The sequence below is a fragment of the Nyctereutes procyonoides genome, unplaced genomic scaffold, assembly GCF_905146905.1.
Source record: "Nyctereutes procyonoides isolate TBG_1078 unplaced genomic scaffold, NYPRO_anot_genome, whole genome shotgun sequence".
NCBI classification, from domain to species: Eukaryota; Metazoa; Chordata; class Mammalia; order Carnivora; family Canidae; genus Nyctereutes; species Nyctereutes procyonoides.
In genome coordinates, this window is record NW_026575133.1 from 27,684,710 (window position 1) to 27,710,520 (window position 25,811).

The following is a 25,811-nucleotide window of genomic DNA, read 5'->3' on the forward strand; positions in this document are numbered from 1 at the left end:
GATCACAGACTACTCATGCATCCAGTCCGCAGTGACTTTCTCTTTGGCACCCTCAGCCTTTGGTTGGGGTCCTTGTTTGAGCATCAAGAAGCACCTACATACTCAGAGTGGGTGTGTGTGGGGTCCCACCTGTCTGCCCAACTACCTGTTAAGCTATCTGAGGGTAGGGGTCATGGCTGACTCTTCTCTGTCACTCCCTAGGGCACACAGTAGTTGCTCACACATCTCTCCTCACTGGACCACACTGAGCCCTCAGGAGGGGCCTATATTTGCATGCCCAGTGCCTGGCACAGCCCCAGACCTGCCATGGAGCCAATCACTCCAGCTGAATCACTCCACTGCAGGAGCAATGCTCAGGGACACGGAGCGAGCTCCCCAGCCCCATTGCTCTGCGCCCATTAGTGGCAGCCACCTACCTGGTCCCCAGAGTGTGACGCACTGCTGCTCGTGGGTCTGACAGATGCCGTTGTAGCAGTAGCCATCCACCCCCTGACATGGGTGCCCGTCGTGCAGGTACACATTGGCTGGGCAGTGTGGACTGGCCCCCGTGCAGAACTCTGGGAGGTCGCAGGAATTGCTGGAGTCCCTGCACGCCGTTCCTGCAGGTTTCAGCTGGAAGGAGAGGCTGTTTATAGCACGTGCACTGTGGGAAAGGGGGGACCAGGTGCCCAGCAGCACTCCTGGGGTAGAATGGACCAAGGCCATTCTCGTGAAGCCTCACATCAAAGGGCAAGGATTCCAAAGGAAGAGAGAGACAGAGAGTCACTAAGTAAACAGAATCTTGCTCTGGGCTCCACTATGGGGGTGGGCAAGGCTGCTTCTTGTTAATTTCATGCAATATTAGGGTTTTCTGATGAGCAGACCAGCTGGTTGCTGGCACCTGTCACTTCGAGGAGGAGTAGGAAGGGAGTGTTGGCTGGTAGGCTCCTTAATTCTGAAGGTCTCTGGTCGCCAGCACCGTCATGTGTTTTACAATGGAGTGTGCACTTACAGTGTTAGTGCTTGTGGCCAAGATGACAAAAATCATCCCAAGGGCTGGGTCACAATAATATTTCACTTTGTCATCAAATCATGGAGTTGGAAACCTGTCTGCAGGACATCACCGAGAGAAGGAGAGAAGAGCGAAACAAGGGAGCAATAAAAGACATTCAGGACCGCTGGCCAATGCCTCATCTTTTCGTGGTTGAAGAAACAAAGGCACAGAGTGGTTGGTCAGAGGCTACACAACCAATGAGTTACCCTCTGCCCATCTCTGGCACTTTCCACAGCCAGCTTCCTTTACTGTTCCCCAGGCATTAATCACAAGTAGAAAGGGCAGGTGGGATATTTCAAGCTGGGCCTGGGATGGTGTAATGCACTTCTGAATCTCTGTGCTCTAGCGGGGGAGCTAAGAGGGAGTTTCCTACGAGCACAATGCCAAAATCAATTGCTTAATTAAAAAAGAAATAAAGTCTATCCTTGGAATCTTTGAATCAAAAGCTCAGGCTTCTAGTCAGTCGGGTCTCAGCTCTGAATAATGAGACAAACCCTGGAATTGCCAAAACAAACGCAGTCATGGCGGCAGGAATGGCTAAAGTAGGAAAGTGCCGAGATTGGCTGGGCCGGGCTACGTTGGCCAGCAAGCACCTTGTGTTAGGAGGACCTCAGGATGAAGCTGTTGACATAAAACCCCTGGAACATCAGGCAGGGGCTGGGTGACCAGGGTGGGGCCTGGTTCTCCAGTTGGTCCCATGATGCTGATGGGACTTCATGTGCCTGCAATGGCACAACTGGAACATTTAACGCTGAGCTGGAGTTTTGTGGAAAAATTGCTTTTCACCCATAAATAAATAACTTATTCCAGAGGACTCAATGCTGAAGTGTGCACTTCACATGAAGATGGGGCGACAGTAAGAACAGGCAGTGGGAGACGCCAGCTGGTGCAGAGGTGTCAGGAAGCCATCCTGCTGTGTTGCTTGTCTTGCATCCGAGTGGAACCACCTGAACCTGGGGGTGGCCTTGGGGTCTAGAGGACTCACCTGACAGTTTTCACAGCACAGCCCATGTGCGCACACAGCATCTGGTTTCAGGGTGCACGTGGTAGCATTGCAGCAGAGATTCATACATTCCTGGAGAGGGGAGTGGGATTCATTTGACATGGTCGCATGGGGCAACTACTCACGGAAGATGGTGACTATAAAGGGAAGGAGGAACCAGAGGACCTGGCCCTTGAACTGAAAACCAGCCTGACTGAGAGCATCTTTATCTGTAAGAAAGCCAAGCCTCTGTTAAGTGTTTACCAGCTGATGGGGTCTGTGATCCCTGGGAAGAGTCGGTAGCCCTTGACACCTTTCGTCAAGGCCACGGGAGCCTGCACAGGAAGGCTGGCTACCGAATCCAGCCACGTCGGCTGCACTTGGGGCTCTGCAGGGAGGTCTCTGATTAATGCAGGTCTTACTTAGTGCAGTGAACTAACTGTACCAGGGTCACCGGAATACTTTAAATATACTTATTTAAAAATACACAGAGATGCGTACAAACTTGACTCTTCAAATCCTGACTTTTTTCATCTGGGGCGTGCTGGCAGGAAATGAAGTCCAGTCCATTGTGTTTGGACCACAGGTCCCTGTAATCTGACCAAATGCTTGTAGCCAACACTCTTGCTCAGCACAGGTGAGCTGCCTCACCTGACAGGGCACCTCTCAGATCTGAAATGCACAGTATAATGACCAAGATGCTGGCAGGAGGGCTGTGGGCTGTGCCCACATCAAATATTAGATGTATTTGTTCTCTCTGAAATGAGAGAAAATGACCCCCTTCATTGAGCTGTGCTTCCCAAGTACCCGTTTTTTCCTAACAAAAAACTATAGGGGATGGACACCTTTTGCTTAGCTATCCACAAAAGGTCTATACATATTATCTAGGTGTTCAGGAAGTCCTTGCACTTTAGAGCATTCTAATAACTTGGAGTTTACACATTTTAAGAGAAACTGAATTATCAGAAGGAAGAGTTGAGTCTTTAGTATTAATTTATCATTGTCCTTTTATTTACTACAGGACGTGAGCAGAAGAATGTGCATACTATTAGCTAGAGTGAAGCCAATCATGGACTATTTTAATAGTATAGTTGTTTACTCCTGAAAACCATTTTCTGTAAATGAAGTTATCATTAGTATTATAGATGCAATTGATAAAATCCTGTTGATAATCCAGAAGATTTAGGTTTATCCTAGGTCTCTGAACTATACCCTGCATAAGGCTGTGAATTACGCTCTCATTTGGTGTTTACCATTTGCTCCTATTGTACATACATCCAAAGTTATTAAATTTTAAATTTTTCAAGGACTTCATAAACATCCAGAATGTCTAATATACACAATAAAAGTGCCAACCAGAAGTCATAGTTGTAACTTTCATAACAGTAAGGGTTTCTAACTCATGGACTTATCATCCTAAAAAGTTTAGGAACCTGTCTTTCTTTCTTTCTTTCTTTCTTTCTTTCTTTCTTTCTTTCTTTCTTTTTCTCTCTTTCTTTCCTTCTTTCTTTCTTCCTTCCTTCCTTCCTTCTTTTGTTTTTAAAGGAGTCCATTGATTGCATTCCTGACTGCATCAAATATACAGCCATCAAATATACAGCAGTGTCGTCCTGTTCAATAAAGTCTAAATGGCTCTACTAATGAGACACTGACTAAATTACAGATTTACCTGAGCTCCTAAGCTAAATCAGCCATCTGAAAACTAGGCCCTAAGATTCTTTGAGAACTACTTCCCCACCCCCGACCAAATCACCAAATAATACAAGCAGCCGCTCAAATGGAAATGCAGCCAAGTAGAATGGCTTTGACTTCAAAGGGGATTGATAATGTGAGAAAGATAACTAAGTTTAAAAGATATTTGCAGGCTACTGGCATTCTATTGACTTTAAACAAGGAGATAAGGCTGCTTTCCCAACCCTGTTAGCTGGATGAATGAGTGAGTTGTCAGGATATCCTTATGGTGGTTGTAAATCCCATGCCCTGTACGGAAGGCTTCAGCAGCCACTTGCCTTCTTAACTACTAGGATCTATTTCTTCTGCAGTACTGTATTTATCAGAAGAGACAAATTCTTCATCTGTTGATACATTTATTATTTTAGTACTCAATAATAAAGTTCAACAGAGCCAATGAACCCTAAGTCTCCAAAGAAAAAAGACTAATGAAGCCATTAGAAGAACTCTCTGCAAAGGCCCTGTCATTCTTGGGTTGTGGGTGGTAGACAGATTCTTGATCACAATGGACCAGGATCAGTCTACAGTGCAGCTTCTTAAAAACAGTGGGAATTATTTCTGGGAGCATGGGGCAGAAGCTGGGTCCAGTTGTGAGCTGGGGAAGTTGTCCTGATCCCATTTGCTCACTGATGTGGTGACACACTGAGTCCTTCTGTGGGCCAGGGGGTGTGTGGGTCAACATGAAGCACCCAGGGTCTAGGCACTGGGGAGGGGGATAAAGAGCCCAGGTGAACGGAGCTCAGGTCTGGCTGGTCATAGCAATTTGGAAACTGGATTTGGGTTGTTACGCTGTTGGACACAGCTTAAAAAGCAAAAACTAAAGATCTGGAAATTGAAGCAAAGCCTTGCCTGTGACTCTGGAAGATTTCTTGGACAAAAGGCCTTTGGGTGAGGAAAATGACAGTTCTATTCAAATATCAAGAAATTATCCTGTGAGATAAGGACTCTAACCATAGAAATATACGGTTGAGGACTATATGCAGGCATATAGTCTCCATAAGGAGAGTTTGGTTCAATCAGTGCTGTCCTGCAACACTATCCTGCCTGGAGAGATAGTTAGCACCCTGTCAAAGCCAATGCCTCCTCAATGACGGTGAAGTTGAGGATCACATCAGTGGCTGGCAAATTTGAGGCACTCACAGACTTGCTGATGGGATGGTGGTGATGAGGATGCTGGTGGTAGAGATGGCAGTGATGGTAGTGATAGTGGTGCTGATGGGGATGCTGGGGATGGAGGTCATGGTAGTGATGGTGGTGGTGGCAGTGATGGCAGTAGGGATGGTGGTGGTGGTAGGGATGAAGATGACAGCGGTTATAGTAGGGTGATAATGGTGGGGTGGTGGTGGTGGTGGTAGTGAGGGTGGCAGCAGTGCCGGTACAGGTACTAGAATATGGGGCAAGTGATTCCTGATGGTCATTCTAAACCTGAGAGTTCAGGGCTCTATGAAGAGCTGTTAAATTTATTTAGATTAAATAAACAATTACAAGGAGTTCAAATCAAAGACGAACCGTTTTAAGTCCACATGGCCTCTCCTGAGAACTATGAGTAATTTAAACTAATTTTGATTTTCTTCTTCAAGTAATTAACAAAGTCTCTAAGGAATTTCCCCTTTGCATGCCCCATTCCATTCCGTGACAGTTTCAAGTTTCCTCCTCTAATCTTAAGAAGGGTTTCTATAGCCCCCTGCATGAGGACTGGCTCCTCCTGTACAGCAGTCACCCCCAGCACATTGTGACCAAAATCCCTGCTGCTCTGGTCAGTGCTGTTATCGCTGATGAATCCCAGGTCTGGAAAGGGCGCACAAACATTTGCTGGAGCCACGCCTAGCAGGCCCATCCCCTGGTACTTATCCACTCCGACATTCTTGCAGAAATGGCCAGACCAAGACCAAGACTGGGCCTGCTGGTATGGGAAACCATAGAGGCCCAGAGATTAAGCAGATGAAGGAGATTCTAGGACCAGTTGTCTGATAAACACAGGAATTCGAGGGCTGTCCCAGGGTCTCTGCACATTTCCCTCTACCCGGGAGCCCCCTTTCAGAGCGGCTTTCCAGGACATGCTCTTGCTAAACCCTCGCCGAGCCTGTCTGCGAGTCCAGCCAAGCCCGCCTTGAACCCGTCTACCATTTCAGCTTGCATCAGCTCTCGGGGAGGGAATCCCACATGCAGACCGCTTGCAGTACAAACTGCCTGCTTTGATTTATTCTAAACACCACCTCCTCCAAGCTTCCAGGAGGCACTTGTTTTACCAGGAGGTCTCACTGTGTCCCCTCTGCCTTTCTCTTTCGTTCTTGAGATTATTCAGAGATTAAAACCGTGGCCGTTATAATTTTTATGTTGATGAACACTATCTGGGGCCCCTAAGGAAACCAGAGATTTTCCTGACATCGGCTGGAAAACAGGGTTAGACGAGCCCATTGCTGGATAAAAATGTTCCCTGCTTCCGCTTCTTGCTTCTGAAAGCTAAAGAGCCAGGAGGCAGCAGCCAGGAGCCTCAGGTCTGCATACAGAGGAGGCTGTGGCATCGGAGGGAACTGCAGCTTGGGGGGTGGGGGTGGGGGCTCTTGGTGCAAAATGAATGTTGCTTATTCAAATTCCCCTCTGGTCGCCTGCCTTGCAAAGAGAAAGAAATGATGCTTATTAGCCATCTGAAGCTAGCACTCCAAAGCTTTCTTCTCTGTTAAACCCACAGCTAAATGCTTTTTTTTTTTTTGATTTTTTTATTGTTTCTGTCCTCATCTCGCCCCACCTATACAGTGTCCTTCAATAGAGGAGATCCTTGATCTTTTAAAACCAGCACTACAACTTATTCTGTGTGCAATCGTAACAATTCAAGAGGGCCACCCCGGCTTGTGCGGCTGGTCGTTGAGGTGGCCATTTGGGACACTCCCATCCTGAGTTTCTAGCACTTTCTGCTGCATCATTCTTCCCGGCGTGTGCAAGGAGGGGATGCAAGGCAAGGGTCCCTTCCCGGCAAGGCAAGGGTCCCGGGATGTGTCTCTTACCTCGGGCTCCCCACAGTCACACTCCTCTCCTTGTTCCACGTATCCATTCCCGCACTTCTGGCCTCCGAAAGACTGCTTCACTTCGGGCAGGTTGAAGAGGCACATGCCCATGCCCTTCTCCAGGCTGGCCTCCAGGTCCTTCTTGCTACAGCTGCTGAACACCATGGGGAATGGGAACCTGCAGGGAAGGACTGGGACAGTCAGTGGTCGAGGCGCAGAGCACCCACCGATGGCACCCACCGATGACACCTGCCCAATGTGGCCGCCGTTGGTCCCCACACCCAACTAACTTGCCCAACATGGGGCGTGTTCAGCTACCTCTTGGGACCCATTCCTCTATGGCACCAACACTACCAAGGAGGAAGTGGTCTATCAAAAAAAAAAATGACCTTTTGATGGTTTTCCCATCAACAAATTTAGCCAGGATCTCGTCACAGACGATTATCAGCAGTTCTGTATGAAATGATATAATGAAAACTGCATTCTTGGGACCTGCGGTTTCCAATATGAACACATACCGATGTCCTTAGTGGAAAGTACAAAGAAGATGTGAGAACAAATGACTGCATTTAGCAATTCCACGGCTGCATGGACACAACCCCACTGGAGGTCAGGGCCAGCTGAAACTGGTGTGTGGGTTTACCAGGGACAAATCACTGCTTCCCAAAGCATAGCTGTGAGAGAATGGAGGTGGCCAGAAATGCAGGTCCTGCTCTTGCCTCAAACTACCAGGGCGACGAAGGGATATGGCAAAGCTGGCCAACTGCCCTGCAAAGTTCATGTTCTCCCTTCCATGGTCTAGACAGGCTGCCCCCCCCCCCCCGCCCACTCCAGGGTGGGCTATATGACTAATTCTTGGCAGTGGAACGTGAGCAGAGGTGAAGTGATGTGGAACACTTCTGGTTGAATATAGTTAAGTGAGTTCTTCCTTAGGTCCTTTCTTTCCCCTCTGCCAGCTGAGCTCAGGGTATTATTCCAAATGTCCCAGGAGGTGAAAGAGCCATACATGCCACTGGTCCTGACTCATTGCTGGGAGGGAAGCCACCTGTAGCTTAGAGCCCCGGGGTGTCATATGGAAGGGAAACACACCTCGATTACGGTAAGCCACCAAAAATCAGTGGCTTGTTTCCTACAGCAGCTAGTGTTACCCAGCACAAGTAGAGTATCTCCCTCTCTCTTCAAATGCATTTTCTCCTATATTGAGGCAGCAGTGATTATAAGGGACATGCATGCCAGAAACCCAGAAGGTTTTATTACCTAGTGAGGAAGCAGGGGCCTGCTGACCAGCAAGTGTAAACATCTCCTTTCCACACAGACATTTAGGATGACTTTACAACTGGATCCTAATCAATTGGCCAAACCAAAGCAAGCTGCTACATTTTTCTGAAGATGACAGGCTGGCCACTATTTGATACAGTTTGGCAATATTTTGAAATCAGGATAATTTCCTGGTAATAAACTGGTAACACTGTCTTATCCACCCCCCACCCCAAGTGTTTTCTATCAGTCGCAGGTTATTAACTCTGGAGTAGAATTCTAATCTATGAGTAAATTAAGAAGTGCAAATCTTGCTCTAGGATGGAAAGGCAATAATAAACTAGGACTTATTTATAGTGCCGTCACAAAGTTCCTTTTGAAATCTTTATAATTTTCCTTGTCAGACAGATTGATTATTCTTGATACCAAAATGATGCTGAATAGCTTCGAATGATGATCACAAGAAAATTCTAATTTTATCATTTTTAGAAGTGCTTTGTATTGAAAAGACAATGGGTACATTACAGAGGGAATTCAGAGCACTTCTTCGCTTTGCAAAGACATAAGTTTCATCAAGGCAAGGAGATCAGACTTTCTTCTGAGTTGAGAGTTCTAGGACATTTATGTATGTCAGGGCCTGATCCAGGAGACCAAACGTCATTCTTATGTACTATGTAACCGAGTGTTGTGATGAATTCTTACTAGTTCATTCCGGAAAAGAACTGATTTCTAGAATGTTTTAACAGTTCATTAGAAAAGACACTAGGATCACCTGTACATCTCAGGAAGGGTTTAGAGCAAGAATAACAGTAGTTGAGAGAAGCCCAATGAAAGAGTGGTATGAATCACCCTGTTTCCCAAGTGGGCAGAGGATGTCCTCCAGAGGCTAGAGGGCCAAGACTAGCTCCAGTTCCAGCTTAGAGATCTATCTCATTGTCTCGGAAAAATAAATACATATTGGGCTTTAGGGAAAGGACATGAAAGAAAAGGGAGAGATAGTAATAAGGTGAATGGGATTGGTTTAAGTCTAGGATTTAAACTGCAGGGTGTTTGGGAAAGGAGAGGAGATCCTTGCTGGCAAAACTATGCTTGTGTGCCCGTGCTAGATGCTGTCACCTGTTATCTGTGTTGTAATGAATCTCTATTTCTCTTAGAAATAGGGGGATGAACAAAACAGAAAAATCCTGGCCATCATGGAGCTAGCACTCCAGTGGGGCAGGAAGGTGCTTCATAAGGTAAGGGAGCCAATTAAGTGTGCTAGAAAAGAGAAAAAAAAAAACAGGCAAGAAGGAGAGGTTGTGTGTGGAAGAACAGAACTTTTAGGAAGGCTAGTAGGGAAAGACATCTTTGGGGGGGGTGGGGGTGTCATTTGAAAATTTCCCACCAGAGGGATGAGAGGGACCAAGCTGTGGGCACATCTAAAGAAGGAATGTTCCAGGCATAGGGAAGAGCTGGTGCAAAGATTCAGTGGAGAGATATGACTGCACTAGAGGAATTTGCTCAATAGAAAGCCCCTAGGCCACCTGAGATCATGTCAATGGCAAGAAGACTACCAACAAATATTAAGTGGTGGTGGTGGGACTCTGCCCTGCATGGACCTGGTACTGATAACAGCTGAAAGTATTTTTCATAAGAACCACAAATTCTTATTATTGTATCCCTTTTTAGCAAACTTAAAAAAAACAGATTTTAGAGAAAGAATGTGCAGGAGGGAGGAGCAGAGGGAGAGAGAGAGAATGAGTCTGAAGCAGACCGTGCTGAGCCCTACATGGGGCTCTGTCTCATAACCCTGAGATCATGACCTGAGCCTAAACCAAGAGTTGTACACTCAACCAACTGAGCCACCCAGAACAAACTATTTTTGAATGACAAGCAAATAGAGAATATCTAAAAGTTATATATAGGGCAGCCCGGGGGCTCAGGGGTTTAATGCTGCCTTCAGCCCAGGGTGTGATCCTAGAGACCTGGGATCGAGTCCCATGTCAGGCTCCCTGCATGGGGCCTGCTTCTCCCTCTGCCCGTGTCTCTGCCCCTCTCTCTCTGTCTCTCATGAATAAATAAATAAAATCTTAAAAAAAGTTATATATAACCTAATGAGCCTTCCTCCAGTAAACAGAATTTAGTGAGGTAAAATGATTTAAAATCTCCAAAAGGAATTTGGTGGCACCAAATATTAGATTCCTCTAATTGTAATACAATCCTAATCGACACATATTTGAAAATGTTTGACATCCAAATAGGCATGGTTGCACAATGCTTAGCGGATAACTGAGGTCTTGGCTTAAGGAGTCAAAGAACAGTTCACTCATCCTCGTGAAAAATGTGCCAATGGACCACGAACACAGTATGGAAGCTACTCCCCAAGATGGTGTCAAGAAACCATGGACAAGGGATCCCTGGGTGGCGCAGCGGTTTGGCGCTGGAGACCCGGGATCGAATCCCACGTCGGGCTCCCGGTGCGTGGAGCCTGTTTCTCCCTCTGCCTGTGTCCCTGCCTCTCTCTCTCTTTCTCTCCGGGACTATCATAAATAAAAAATAAATAAAAATAAAATTAAAAATCCCATCTTCCTCATTACTGAGGGCAGTTCACACTGCATTACCTGTAGGAACGCCTGGAATGTGGACAGTGATCAATAAGCCCTAATGTACTGATTTAAATACGAAGGACAAATCCTCCCACTGTCCAACGTGCACCAGGATGAGTGGTTCTCAAAGTGCGGGCCCTGAGTCAGCATCACTTGGCAAACTACTAGAAATGCAAAAATGTCCAGGCCTTACCCAGACCTACTAAGTCGGAAAAACTCAGAGGTGGGGCCCAGCAACTTGTATTTTAATAAGCCCTCAAGGCGATTTTTTAAAAATTGAGGTTTAATTCACATAATGTCAAGTCCACTATTTAAAAGTATACAATGTAGTCACTTTTAGTATGTTCATAATGTTGTGCCACCATCGCCCCAAACATTTATTTTCCTTATCCCCCCAAACAAACCCCATACCCACCAAGCAGTCCTCCCCTCAGCCCCTGTCAACCACGAACCTGTCTCTTTGGATTTGCCTGTTCTGGAACTCTCATAGAAATGCAGTTGTACATTATGTGACCTTTGTCTGGCTTTTTTCACTTAGCATAATGTTTTCAAGGTTCATCCACACTGTGACACTACTTATCAAAATTAAGGTTTGGGAGCAACTGACCTAGATTTAAAATTCAGGTGGCATTAAGGTGATAGGGACAAACCCACATCTGCTTATGTCAGAAAAGGAGAAATACAATCTAGGTGCATCGTAGGTCACCTTTTCACGCACTCAGATTAGAAAGTTTGGTTTTACACTGTGTTTCCATTTCTTAAGGAAAACCCAATGTACAGCGTCTTGAAAACAGTACGTGATTTTAGGCAGGTGCTAAAAATGCCCCGTGAGTATCTGTCATCTTTAAAGGTCAAATTCAAATCATGAATACATTTTCAAATATCTTTCAGTGTCATACCAGAATGACCAACTAACCATCACATGTTATACTAATTAAGGAGCCATGGAAGGTTCTGGTCATAAAACATGAGGTTTCTATTCCTAAGCAAGTACTCTCCTCTTGCTTCCAACTCCAATGTGTGGTAATTCCTCCTTCCTTTGGTTTGAACTGTTCCTGTCTCCTGGTAGAGCTGGATTCCCACTGGTGAAAAGAGCACTGCGTGGAGCCACGTAGTTCCCCATAGCATTGAAGATCTTCTGCAGCCCAGGGTCAGCAGTTTAAAACGACAAGCCTCAGTTCCTCCCAGAGCTTTCAGGAAGCTCATCACAATACACTTTTTAATAGTTCTTGTAAATTATCCCAAATATGTCAAGGCGGCAGCTGATTGAGTTGACATATAGCAATGATAGACTGGTGTAAAGCAATAAAATGGGAGAATTATTTAGAAAAGAAGTCCTTCTGGCAAGATACTTGCCCTCTGCACAAGAACACTTCCAAATGACTCTACCTAGGCCCCAGAAAAGTGCTGCTTTCCGGTCACGGGCGGACGCCACGCCAGAGCGATTGGCTCCTGCCCAGATGTGACCTCTTCCATCACACATGGCTTCCTTTGCCTCTAGTTTTTAACTACCAAGGTTGGAAATACGTGGACCAAACAGACAGCTGGGAGATTCTGGGGGAAAAAACAAAACAAAACAAAAAAATCAAACCCAAAACACAAAACCTACTTTCAAGAGGAACGCCACTTATGGCTTTTCACTGTAAATGCAGACAAGGCTTAATATTTTAGCCGTCACAAAGCTGCCAAGGAAAACATTATTAGGGGTTACTTTTACTTTGACAAATCTGCAGTCAGAAAATTTTTTGCTTGCAGGCACCTGTTGTGCATTTCACTGCTATATTTTTGGGGTGAACCCTACTAAAGCCAGTTTATCAGCTCTGACAGTAGAGGTCGGGAGTTACTAGTCTTGCAAAAGCTCTCTGGGTATTACCTGGAGACAATGGCCTTTCTTGTTGGAAACCAGGCAGCCTGGGAAAGCAGGTGTGACAGGGCTGGATTCATGGGGACTGTTGGTGACTGTGCGCCAGGTTCCCTGAGACATCGTTGCCCTTTGCAGCTCTGAGTTCTGGGGGTGACATTGGTCTGTGTGTTGACCACAGGAAAGACATGGGAGTGACCCGGGGAAGGAGGGGAAGTGGCCTGGCAGCTGCTGAGAATACGACTGTGCTCGGCTGACACAACTGTGTGACAGGAAAAGCCAATGTCGCAGGAAACCGGGATGGATGGGAAGCCTTCCAGATTTGCTTCAATTGATTGGAAAAGAAAAAAACAACAGCCGCCGTCTCACTTCTCCCACAGCTGATAAGTGATTAAGGCATAGCTAGTTTTAGAAAATGTGTTGCCAATGTGCTGCTTCCCACTGATTTCTTTTTTGCAGGCTAGAGTGGAGTTTTATTTCCTCCCGACAACAGAAGTGACTGATCCAGCAGGTCTGGGGCTCTTTACCTGGGCATGGGGCACAGAACAGGTAGAGAAGAACCGGACGTGGAAGACGGAGTCTGATCACCCCGTCTACCAAAACTAAAGCCAAGTTTTAAAACTGAGCCTCAGTCTTCACATCCATAGAATGGGGTAAGCACAATGACCTCACGTGCCACGGGTTAGGATTAGTGAACCTCAGACAAAAACGGGACAAATTTCCAGTTAACTTCATGGCTCCATGAGGTACGGGTTGTCAGTATTCATAGGAAGAAGCTATGTCTTTCTTTTTAGAGTTGCTACTTTGGCTACTTCAAATTACTTACTACAAGTGTCTTGTATGCTCAAGGACTTAGGAACATTTTTGCTAGGATGCAGAATTTATCATAATTGTGGCCCAAATGTAGCAATCTTTAAACTGTAAACCACAAGTACGTGTCAACTTGAGAGGAAAAGGATGTCGGAGGCCAAAGGAGGATTAGGCAGTTAAGTACAATCCCTCAAACTTAATATATACATGGTGTGAAAGGAGCAAAAAGACCCAGCTCCAGAATGGAGGGGCCAGGTTTTCTCTAGCTCGACCAGAACAGGGACTTAGGAACATAAGCAACCACCAACACAAACAAAAACACATTTGGCTGGCTCTGACCTGCCACGCAGCCATGGTTGTCAGCAGATCCTGAAAGCTTTTTCCAAGTCATGTGAGCATCCACCACGTACCCCCCCCAGCCCCGTGCTCAGGGTGGACTGTGACCCCAAACACAGCAGACCTGACCTCTGTGCCCTGAGAACATGATCTCATGACTCATTCTTTAATCGTTCACTCCACAACTATCCTGAAGAACTTTTCCCAAAACAACTCTCCCTTTTTTTTTTAATTAAAGATTTTATTTATTCATGAGAGACACAGAGAAAGAGAGGCAGAGGGACAAGCAGGCTCCATGCAGGGAGCCTGATGTGGGACTTGATCCCAGAACTCCATAATCACACCCTGGGCCGAAGGCAGGCGCTAAACTGCTGAGCCACCCAGGGGTCCCCCAAAACAACCCCTTAATTTACAGTTTGGAGCTGATTCTACGTGTTCCTCGTTCCTCCAGGAGCACAAACCCCATCACATGATCATCATGGTCTCTTCTAGTTGAGCTGGAGACCTGTTTGCAGTGCAAGGGTGCATGAGGTCACAGTTGGGATGGACTGTGCTCAAATTTCTAACCAAAAATTCTAGGGCCATCTTCAAAAAATATCTTTTATGTTTCTCAGAGTTAGGCCCAGGACTAAAAACTCTCAATCAGCATGTACAGAATTCAGGTGCCAGCAGTAAGGCAGTGCTGTTGGGATTGGCCTGGTCTCCAGCAGCCCGGCAGGATAGAGGAGCAACTGAAGGAGGCCGTCCCACTGCAGTGCTTCTTGCCTGCAGGTCAAGGGGTAATGAGCATAAATATTAAGAGCAGTTAGCAGTGGTCAGCAAGCCCCTGCTATGGGTCAGGAGCTCCGTGGGCATTCTTACTCATACCCCTGCGAGTCGGATTATGTCGTTTCTATTTTGCAGATGAGGATACTGAGGCTCGGAGAGGTTATGTGCCTTGGCACAGTCCTCTCAGGTTTCAAAACACAGCTCTCTGACCTGACATCCCAAGTTTTGCTTCCACAGCAGAGGCTTCTAGGAGTGGCTTCCAGAAGTTACTCCCAGGACAGGGGCCTAGGGCAATCTCAGGCAGGACCTGGCACAAATGGCTGAGCCAGGAGAATTAGCATCAATGGAGGACGGACATCTGTCCAGAGACCTTGGGCTCCCTGGGGTCAGGTAAAGGCAGAAGCAAAACCCAGGCTCCTGTACGTTACTCCAAGTACACCTTCAAGCACCTGCTTGGGGGTCTCTGGTGCAATGGAAAGCAGAGGCCAGGTGTTGGGATTTTTCCGGCACACCTGAGGTCAAGCATGGGCCAGAATGCACCCCCTGGGGGAGGCTGTGAGCCGGTTTTGGCCCCAAGCAGTGGGCAAGGAGGGGGTCTTCCACCTGGGAAGCAGTGTGACCCTGCTGGAAGACTCCCCTGAGTTGGGGGGGTGGTGGAAGTGTGTCCCAAGTCCGCATTCTGCTCACCTTCGGGTGCATCGGGCATGACTCGGGGAACACCGGCTCACACCACAGGACGAGACCCACGGTGGCCGGAAGGGATTCCCCGTGTCAACTCCAGGAATGGAAAGTGACTGCATTCGGGCCAAGCGCTGACCCAGTGAGCCCACCAGATGGGCCGCAGAAGGCGAGGGAAAGCACCAGACCAGGGACAAATGATCAAAAACGTCCTTAGTAGGACATTTCCATTGTTAATAGCAAACACCTGGGATTCAGAATGAAGCCATCTGCAGCACATTATAATTCATGTTTTTACATGTGACCTCTGACCTCTGCTCCTCCTCCCTGTAAACCAATTAAAGCACAAATGTAATTTCGGAGAATTTTTAATAAAGAGAGATAGCAACTGAGCTCTGGTCAGTACGCGGGAGGTCTCTAGACGTTACCAGAAATTAGGCCCCTCACTTCTGTGTGCTGAAGGCTGTTCCCTCCGAGCCCAGTCTTGAAGGGCAGGGGGCTCAGACCATCAGAGGCTGTGTCTTAGATGAGTTTCTCAGCTTCATTACAAAAAAAAAAAAAAAAAAAAAAAAAATGCCCCTGTCTGCCTGGGGCGCATCAGGGACCGGGCTCTGGCGCCTACAAACAGATCCAGAGGTTAGTAAGGGGACAGTTTGCAGACAGACCTGCACAGATGACGCCAGTTGCTGCTGCTGGTTCTGTGAGTGTGTAACAGGGAAGACACTTTTAATCAAACATGATAAAAAAAAGAAGTAATGCTAGGTACCTCCAAGCTACGCAGCCGGGCCTGAAGTTTGCATGAGTCCTGTTCTTGCCTCACGGAGCTCCTGACTCTGGGGTTGCCATCAGGGCAACACAGAACTCGAGAGTGATGAAGGGCTGACCCCTGGCTCCACCCCTAGCCCACACCCCTGCACCCAACGATTGGGAACCACAGGCTCCTCTGCTCAGAGACGCGTGGGGAGGCGTGGAGGAATGGGCCGGGAACCAGAAGCCGTGGGCTGACATCTAGAGTCTGACTCTGACCAGCTGTGGGGCTGCTAGGCTTCCTAAGCCTCAGTTTCCTCCTCTGGAAAACAGAGGTATTTGCCCTTTTCTCTTGGGCACAATTAAATGGGAAAGGAGATATGAAAGTTCTTTGCAGACTGAAAGGTGGTCTGAGAAGTGTACGGGGCCTTACTCTTACCACTACTTTCAGATTTTTGATCCCTCTCCTCCCACTTTAGCTAAATTAAGCAAAGGCTTTCAGGAGAAGCCACTTTGGGCAGGACTCCACTGTTTGAAAGCAAATTGCTCCTGTCACACTGATTTCCAGGTATGTGTGAAAGAGCAATGGACTCAGCCACCTATTTACCTCCCATTTCCCTGGGGTTTCTCAGCTCTTACTATAAAAGACAACGGCCTCAGAATCTCCTCTCCAGAGGTTCAGCCATCACACAAAAGAAGAAAGATGGCCTCGCTCTGCATACATCTGATTGTGCTGTGCTCACCTCAATCTATCTGTCCATTATTCCAACCACCATTATCTGTTCATCCACTGACCCATCCTTTCTTTCATCCATCCATCCATCCATCCATCCATCCTTCCACTCACCATTATCCATTCATCCACCTTTTCTTCCTTCCATCTATCCATCCCTCCCTCCCTCCATCCATCCATCATTCCAGTCACCATTGTGCATTCATTCGCCAACTCATCCCTCTAGCCATCCATCCCTTCATTCAAGAAGTATACATTGCACTTCACTATGTGCCAGGAACTGTGTTAGGTGCTGGGGATTTAGCAAGAACAAAACACACAGAATTTCCAACCTAGAGGGATTGAAGTGGGTTCTGCTGGATATTGTTGGTTGCAGAGAGGCCTAAGTTTCCCCTTGACCTCACATTGTAGCCTCCGTGCCATATGTCCTGGGGAGAGGAGGAAGCCTTGGGTGTGTGTGTGTGTGTGTGTGTGTGTGTGTGTGTGTGTGAGGGGGAGGGAAGCATTGGCTGAATTTCAGCTATAATGTTTTCACACATGTTCTACCACAAATAAAATGCTGGATTAACGAGCAATGACAGGAAATAATTCTCTGCTGTTGTAACACAAGTTGAAGGAAGTTTGCAAAACTAAATGGTTTAAAATTGGGGCAGCTTGCCTCCCAGAAGTTGTCCAGGGACACTGCTGTTTGCCGAGAGGGCTTCAGTCCCCACAGGAAACCCAAACAAGGCTGGGGTCAGGTCCATGTGGCAAATACACCGGGAGGCTGAATTGCACAGCTCCCCACGACTCATCCTCAGCCTTGATGCACGGAGCCTGGCTATGGGGAGCTCCCTTGAAGCCTGCAGCTGGAAGCACGGTTTTCTCTGACCATCACCCCAGGAGAGATCCCCTTCTCCTCTTCCTGAGGTTTGGCTGCTGCAAATTTTTATTTGGGGTAATAGGAAGGTGGAAAGGCAGAGGCCTGGCACCTGGCAACTCAGCCTTGTGTCCTGGGGCTTCCCACTGAGTAGCTTGGAAAATGCTGGCAGTTCATTTAACTTCCTGAGCCCCAGATCTCTTATCTTTAAATTAGGCATAGTCAGACCCACCTCATATGGTTTACTGACGAACTAGGACATTGTAATGCAATCCTCTAGGGTCAAAGTCAAGTTTTCCTATGTGCATTTCCACCCCCCACCCAAACTGGATATTTAAGAAGCAGTGGCCATGCTGACCCATCTCCCCAGCTTGACCCTCTCTGTTTTGTGTCCAGCGTAAGAAAGGAGGACGATTCAACTGTAACCTTGGGCAGTGACTTTGAGTTTCCGAGCTCTGCATTAATTGCAGACAAGCTCCCTTACTTCACAGTGAGCAATATCTAATTACACAGAGAGGGCAAGACCATCCTCCATGGAGGTGCGTCCTCATGAACTCTTTTCCAGGATCTCTCCTGCCAGTTCATTTCCCCTGTATGATAATGTCGGGATGTAGCCAACGAAATTACTCTGGCTGGATAATTAAACGGATTCTGAGCAGCAATGTTTTAATGTTACCAGAGTTCCTCATTTTGTTCCCTCCTTGAAGGGAGATTTCCACTCCCCGCCCCCCTACTCTGAGGAATGAAGTGAAGCCTTTCTTAAATCTTTCGTTGAGAAAAAAAAAATCACCTTTAAATTAAGAGATAATACGGGAAAGCGATTTCCCACAATCCTGTTCTTATAAAATCCTCTTATGATAAATGTATTTCATGATCTCAGTTCCTCAGAGTTCAAAGGGGGGGGGCATGAGTTTTCCGTATGTGTATTTTGCACTGTCTTCAAGGATGCAAGTTCTACAAAGAGTGCGGACTTCCCTAGTACATCAAATTTCTATCAATTCCTAACCATGTCCCAAAGCCCGGGGAATCTTCCGCTGAACCGTTCACTTTAGTTCCTTGAAACACAATTTCAGAGAGAGGGCTCCTCAAACAGACATCCAGCTTTCCGGTAATGGGAGCTAACCCATTACCTAACCTCGCTCAGTTCCTCAGGGTTCAGGCTGGCCGGACTTCTAGCTCATTTTCCCTGTCCGCCACCCCTTCCAACTTTTGGCTCCTCGTTCGCGATGAATTGTCGTCGTCGTTGTTTTTAAGCGTGAAATGGTACTATGGTTAGGTCCAAAAAATGTCTCCTAACCTTGCAGAGGCATACACTTCGAGGGGAGACACTATGACATCCAGGGCCTTGTCGATAGACTAGGCTGCAGAGAGCCGCATGGCCCCCCAATACCTCCCCGGTCGGAGTCCTGAGGTTCCTACATGTCATCAGCAGTTTACTTGGCTGTCGCTCCACCACAGTGTGAGTTCCCAGAACCTTCTTGCCTTCTGTGTGTGTGTGTGTGTGTGTGTGTGTGTGCCCGCCCCCACCCTGCTCCCTGGGACCTGGCACATTGGGGCACAGCGACTGCTCGCTGAGTAAACGAGTGGCTTCGCCACGGTTGGTTGCCTGACCCGATTTCCTGCAGCGGGCTGGTCCTGAGTCAGAGGCAGGCCTGATGTCTTCCTGGTTTTCATCAGGGAAGGTTGAACCTGGGTGGAGGCCATCCAGATGTGCTCCACATCCAGAGTGCTGTGTAGCCAGTAGGTATGCAACGACTGTTTCCTGAACTGAATTAAATGGAACTGAATGAGCCAATTAAACAAACTTCTGAGGACGCAGAATGGCAGTGCTTTCTGCTTAAACACGATTATTTGATCCCGTTGTAAAGGTTATTCCTGAAACATCCAACCTCAGCTAAACGTAAATTATTTACACCACTGGAGAGCAAGGGGTCACCCTCATTTGATTTCCCAGCCGACGTTATCCTCGGCGCGCAACACGCTGCTCTCCGCTGGCAGCCAGGGAGCACATATTTGCTCAGGAGCCGCTTGCCAGTCTGGACTGAACAAAACCCAAACAGCTCCAAACTCCTAATCCGAGCATCAGCATGAAAACTATGCAGCGATTCCTTTCAGATACACACATACACGTGTATATACACACACACACACACACCACACACAGAGTGTGAAAGTGCTCTTCCACGGCTCTTTGAAGTTGAGTCCTTGAAGGCTGCTCATTGTCGGAAAAGCAAAGTGAAATCCTAAGCAGAACAGCATTTTGTACATCAAGTATGCAAGCCGGGAGAGGTGAGAGTGTGGGGTGTGTGTGTGAGGCACCACCTGGTGCGCTGATGCAGGACCCTTCTCATTGCATTCCAAATGCCTATTAATTACATGAAAATAAAACTAGAATTTATAGCCTATCGCTTTGACTTATTATTATTTTTTACAAGAAGCACACCCTGCCTTTTTAAAATAGACACAAAGCCCTTAATTTGGGAAGCTATAATAGCTCAGATGCTGGTGATCTTAGAAGTGAAGGAATCTGAAAATGTAAGTCAGATCATATTACTGCCCTGCCTAAAGCCCTCTGACGACTTCTCACTGCTCTGGGGACAAAACCACGTTCCTACCTGGTGGACTGGGCTTTGCTTGCTCTGGCTCCCCTCCACTCCCTTTCTCTCCGGCAGCACCAGCTCCCTGTGCCGCCAGGCCTCCCCCCATCCTGACCCAGCCCCGACAAATCCTGGCCTCGGGTCAGCACAGCCACGTCCCCTCTGCCCAAGCGCACATCCTCCCCGCATCCCTGCAGCCTCTCCATCCCGCTCTCCCTTCCGGTCTCCACCTAGACGTCACCTCCAGGACAGCTCTTCCCTGAGCCCCTAACTAAAGTGGGGGCCCTAGCCCATGTGTTTCCTTTCCACCCTCTTCCCTTCAAAGCACTCCTCTTCATCTGCGATTTTCAGTTTATTGTTTTTCAAGTCTATCTTCCCCAAGAGAGTGCAAGTCCCACGAGGCAAGAAGAGTATCTGCCCCGTTCATGGCTGTCACCCCGACCCCCATCAGAGCACATGAAACGTCACAGCAGCCCGGTTAGCGTGTGTCCCACACTCACCCACGTTCCCCCCCACGAGAGGCTCCGACTCTTTCTAACACAAAACTTCCTGCACGGAATAAAGGAAGCTCTGAGTAATTTCTGAATGCCAATACTGCTTTTTTTTTGGGGGGGGGGTCTACTCTGGGAAGTGACATTTACAATTATGCTAAATATTCTTTTCCAAACGTGTTCAAACTGCTCACGTTTTTCTACTCCCATAAATGTGGCATGCTTAGTCCTCAACCCTTTCAACCCAAAGGCTCCGAGAAGCTCATTAACGGGGGGACTCCATTGAGTTTAAACTCCCACACCAATCCCCAGATACTGCTTTTGCCAAAGAGTAATTTCCAAGGCAGGTCTTAATGTTAACTATCCAAAGACATAAAACACATGCTCGCACACACTCCAGGCCTTGCGGTAATTAATGGTACGACCTGTAAGGAACCCCCTCCGACCATTCCTGTAAGCTTCAGCTGAAGTCGTGACACCACGTTTAACAGGCCTGCACACTAGCTCGGTTCTCCCGGGGCTCTGAGTCCCATTTGTCAATGATGGCAGTTGGGGAATGTTTCGGAGGTAGGTTTCTGGCATGTCTTGATAAAGAATAAACAAGGTAATACTGAACCATCTGCAATGCTTGGTTCTTTTTGATTCAGGGAGACCTGAATATCATGATAGCAGTCACGGATTCATCTCTTTCTGAGTCACCTTTGAGGTTAAGACTTGAAGGACATCTTGAATGTCTGCTGCTCATGCCTGAATCAGTCGTACAGAGGAAGTAGGGAGGAAGGTTGGTGTTTGGTCGTGGGCCAGGTTACAACGAGCCATTCATACAGAGACACTGTGGGTGCATTGCTGAGTGACTGCTATGTGGCCCTGGAAGTGTTTTCCAGCACATTTGAGCAGGGATCCTGCAAGAGGCCCTCAACAATGTAGGCCACGCAAGCTAAATAATAACAATCATCGTGCTGCCGTGTATTTGTGGAGTGATTTACAATTTACAAAGACATGTGATCTCATTTAATCCACTCTGCTGCTCTCGAGGGGGGACCTTATGGGGTAAGAGAGCGACCATGTTGGGATAACGCTGCAGATGAAAAGCCGCCTGGAAGTTCTACAATGGGTGATGGATGGCGGAGGGTGGCCTGGGCGGCCTGACCTCCCCCTCACTGTGGGCTTTTGGGATTAATTCACCCACTTGCTTAGGAAGTTTCTTTCCATCTGAGAAAATTAAAAACACCACTCTCTGGACAGGAATGTGGGATCATAAATGAGGACCAAATAGAAAAGATTTACACAAAAGAACAAGCTCAGCAAAAGAGAAAACTTAGAAATTGCTAATAAGGTATAAATCAAGGAAAGGCTATTAGCAAACCCCCGGTAAGGGAAAAACAAAACAAAACAGAAAAACCAAAAAAAAAAAAACCTTTGAAATGATTTGCCGAGCTCTTAGCAATATCACCTCTACTTATGATTTTCAAATATCTCCAGGGTAATTTGGCTCATATCCTTATTTTTTTTAAATTTATTTATGACAGTCACAGAGAGAGAGAGAGAGAGAGAGAGAGAGAGAGAGAGAGAGAGGCAGAGACACAGGCAGAGGGAGAAGCAGGCTCCATGCACTGGGAGCCTGACGTGGGATTCGATCCCGGGTCTCCAGGATCGCGCCCCGGGCCAAAGACAGGCGCCAAACCACTGCGCCACCCAGGGATCCCCGGCTCATATCCTTAAACACTGCCATGAAGACTTCCCAATTTGAAAGGCTTCACACAAAATTATGGGGAGTATCAGAAAGTAGGTCTTGCTATTGTGCCCCCAGAATCACATAATTCTTAGAGCTGTAGGGTCTTCCTAATAATCTGTGCATTCCCCACAACAATAAGCACAGGAGTCAAAAAATTTTATTTACTATGTGAACAAATAAGTAGGAAGGATGGGTGGATGTGTAGATGATCTGATGAAAAGATGGATGGATGGATGGATGAGTGGAACAAACAATGAATAAATAGATGGATAGGTGGAGAGAATGAATATGAATAGATGGATGGACAGATGGATGGAAGGAGGGAAGGTAAAAGACTAACTCACTCATTTTCTTGATGAAGAAGAGTTAAGACTAGAGAGGTTACTCCTTCGTCTGCATTACCCAAAATCACTGGTATTAGAATAGGGGCTCCCAGGTCTCTTCAGTCCTACCCTAGGGTTCCCAGTCTAGATTTACCTCTCTCCCGTTTGCCAATTTTATCAAGAGTTCCAAGACGTAAACAATATTCGTCATTAGGAACCACTTCCAGAGGTATGTAGGCTGGTGTGTTTGTGTCTATTTGATAATCAGGGAAATTAAGCAAACAGTGAATTTTCTGTAGCCACTTTGAGTTCATCAGGAACGAGAAGGCATGAAAACCACTCAGGTGTGTGTTAACTTCCTACCAACCCCATTGTCTGAGATCCACACAGCATGCTGGCCAGTGACGCTGGGCTCTGTCTGGGTTGGTAGGATATTGGAAAAAGAAGACACCTACAGGCCCCTGGCTCAACCTTACACCCTAAGAAGGAATTCTTTCCCTCAAATACCCCCAAGTAGATATCTTGCCTCTGTCTGGACAGTTTAAATGACAAGGAGCACACACTTTGTCAGAGTAGCCTGCCTCCCTTTGGGGAACTCCCTGGTTAGTATCTAGGGTTTTATAACATTTCACTTCCTGTCGGTGTTGGTCTAAGATACTCTCATGTGGGGCTCAGGTTCTTGGCTTCAGTTATCATAGATTCAGAGAAAATCCCTCTACTAGGTCTTGATAACTCTCTTGAACTGTGCTTAAGATAGAACCAGGGGCAGAAAAGAGGTACTCCGAAGGTTCTGTGCTAACAGAACAGGTGGCGATAAAGAGAAACAGTCACTTGCTAATAAGGTAACAATGAGGTGCCTCACCAATAGCTCTCAGGCATGACAACATCCATGACATGAGCTGTGCCGTTCTGCTCAGTCTTTGTTTCAGGGGCAATGTGATGCCCTAGGAGCCATTAAGAAGACCCCAAAAGCTATTGCTTGCAAAAGCATAACTGCCTTCTGTAACAATCCATTCCTTTACATCTCTAGCAGGTGTCCCCCCCGCCACCAGGACTGGTCCCTTGTCAGCACGTCTTCATAGAGGCCAATCTTTGGGCTGCCAGCCAGTGCTTGCTCCCTGCTCCAGCATTTCCTTCCAGCAAACCCAGAGAGCAGGCCTCACCTGGGAAGTGCCATGAAGATAAGTGTTGGGAAGGTTCTCAGGTATAAAAAAGGAAGACTAACAAGTGTGCGTTCTGCTTTCCTAATGAAAATCTCCCATTAGCACGGTGCTCTGGTTTGGGACAGGCCCTTGGGGGCATCAGGATCTCATCAGAATCTGTACTCAATCACCTCATGTGGCATCTCTTTCCACCTCATTTGAATGCTCCCTTAATGAAACTGTCTTCCTTCTCCCCTGGGGGAACCAAGTCTAGAGTCTCAGTAAAGGCATTCCATAAGGAAGGACAGTGTGACTTATTGAAACAGAAAAGTCCCTTCATTTAAACCTCTCAGATCTGATAGAGTGATTTATCAGAGGTACGAATGCTCTGGACTCCACATATTGACGCACTTGAGATACACCTATGGGCCAACCCCGAGGGAAGCAGCACTCCCCAACCAGCATCCTCTGAAGGCCATGCAGCCCATCGAACCCTGCCCTCTTTGCCCAGTGAGTTTTCCCGGCCCTGGCCTGGTGGGGGCACTGGAGCTGTAGGCTCAAATAGAAAACAGGTGCTCAGATTGTAGGATGATTTGCAATTTCGAAACAAAGACAGCGTCCACCGCTCCCCTCACCACTTCTCAGGGAAGAGGGTCAGTCCTCATGCCCTGTGGCACTGCAGTCTGGTTCCCCATGACCCACCCTCTCGGACCAGTGCAGTTCACTTTTGCTACTTCCTTCTGGAAGTTTCCATGGGTGTTCTGGCCAGAAAACCAGGGAGATTTCTGCTTAGCAGTTTCCCAGTATGCAATTCAACCTGAGGCAACACTCAGAGTGGCTGGGATTGTTGATACTTGCCCGGTTGAAGGGTTCATGATGCAGCCTCCTTTGTCGGCAGCTACGCTGCAGCCACAGCCTCTCTCCAGTGTGTCATGGTTCATCCCAAAGTTGTGGCCCAGCTCATGTGCCAGGGTCACGGCTGCACCAAGGGGACTGTCTGAATGGTCCTCAAAGCAAACACAAGAGCACAATGTATAGTTTACATCTCTTTGGCTTGTCCTCAGTCTACCTCTCTCCCCCACCATTGATCTTTGGTTAACATTTGACTGAATCCAATCCCCTATAAGGAATAAATATAGAGCCCTATTATTTAGTTCAGACTTCAATAAAAGATGTGACCTATTTTATTAAGCCTGTTCAGGGTCCCTTCTGCAGAGGAATGCATACTTCATCAACACAAGTAGGACTCCTTATGTCTTTGCATGAAATGCTCAAAGCAATCATCTCCATTCTGTTTCCTGCAGTCTCTTACAAAACATCTTTCTTGGGGCGTCTGGGTGGCTCAAAAAAAAAGTATCATTTTATTGTTGATTGAGATGAGGCTGATGAACAGTTAGTAGGGGGAAGCATACTTCGTGACATTCTAAATAAGACCTGAGCAGGCACTACTGAGCATGCCCCTCCTGTCACCTTGGGAGAGAAGGATCCTTGGAAAATTCACAATAATTCACAAAAAAAGCTAGCCACATTGAGTAATCTGTTTGAAGATGACTGAATTAAGATCGTAATCTGGTTAGTCCTCACTCTTGTTGGCTCCTTGTTTCGTCAAGTAGATTTTGGAGATGGGTAGAAGCACCCTGACTCTCTGACTGTTGCTGCTGGGGGTTTGCTCAACCCTTTGATGGGTTTTGGAAGGCGGTCTCTCCATTCGGCGAGTGTTGCGTGGCCACCCCTAACTTAACTAAGTGTGTGGATGGTTTGGCTAAAGAGATATTAGAAATTAGTGTTACTTAAAATATTATTACTAAATTATTAAATACTAGTTATTAAACTATTGTTACTTCACTTTAACAAACTAAAATTGGTTAATTACTAAAGGTGATTTGCAGAAATTGTGCCCATCTATGGTCTTTTTTTTTTCTTTTTGGTTTCAGAGGTAGAACTTAGTGATTTATCACTTACATGTAACACCCAGTGCTCATTACATGAAGTGCCCTCCTTAATGCCCATCACCTGCTTAGCTCTTCCCCCACCTACCTCCCCTCTGGCAACCCTCTATTTTCTATAGTTGAGACTCTCTGTTTTTAACTTATTTTATTTTTCCTTCCTTTCTCCTTTGTTCATCTGCCTTATTTCTT

General features: G+C 46.9%; 1 protein-coding gene across 1 annotated transcript in view; it reads right to left on the reverse strand.

The window, feature by feature from the left end:
* The window catches only part of ADAM12 (ADAM metallopeptidase domain 12), a 340,119-nt gene that overhangs the window by 45,232 nt on the left and 269,076 nt on the right, over window positions 1–25,811 (reverse strand). The window contains exons 11-14 of the mRNA XM_055300220.1: window positions 24,532–24,680; window positions 6,752–6,929; window positions 2,019–2,108; window positions 417–612 (exon numbers count right to left, since the gene is read on the reverse strand). Of these exons, the coding sequence (XP_055156195.1) occupies window positions 417–612; window positions 2,019–2,108; window positions 6,752–6,929; window positions 24,532–24,680 (613 nt within the window). The remainder of the gene's footprint in view (window positions 1–416; window positions 613–2,018; window positions 2,109–6,751; window positions 6,930–24,531; window positions 24,681–25,811) is intronic.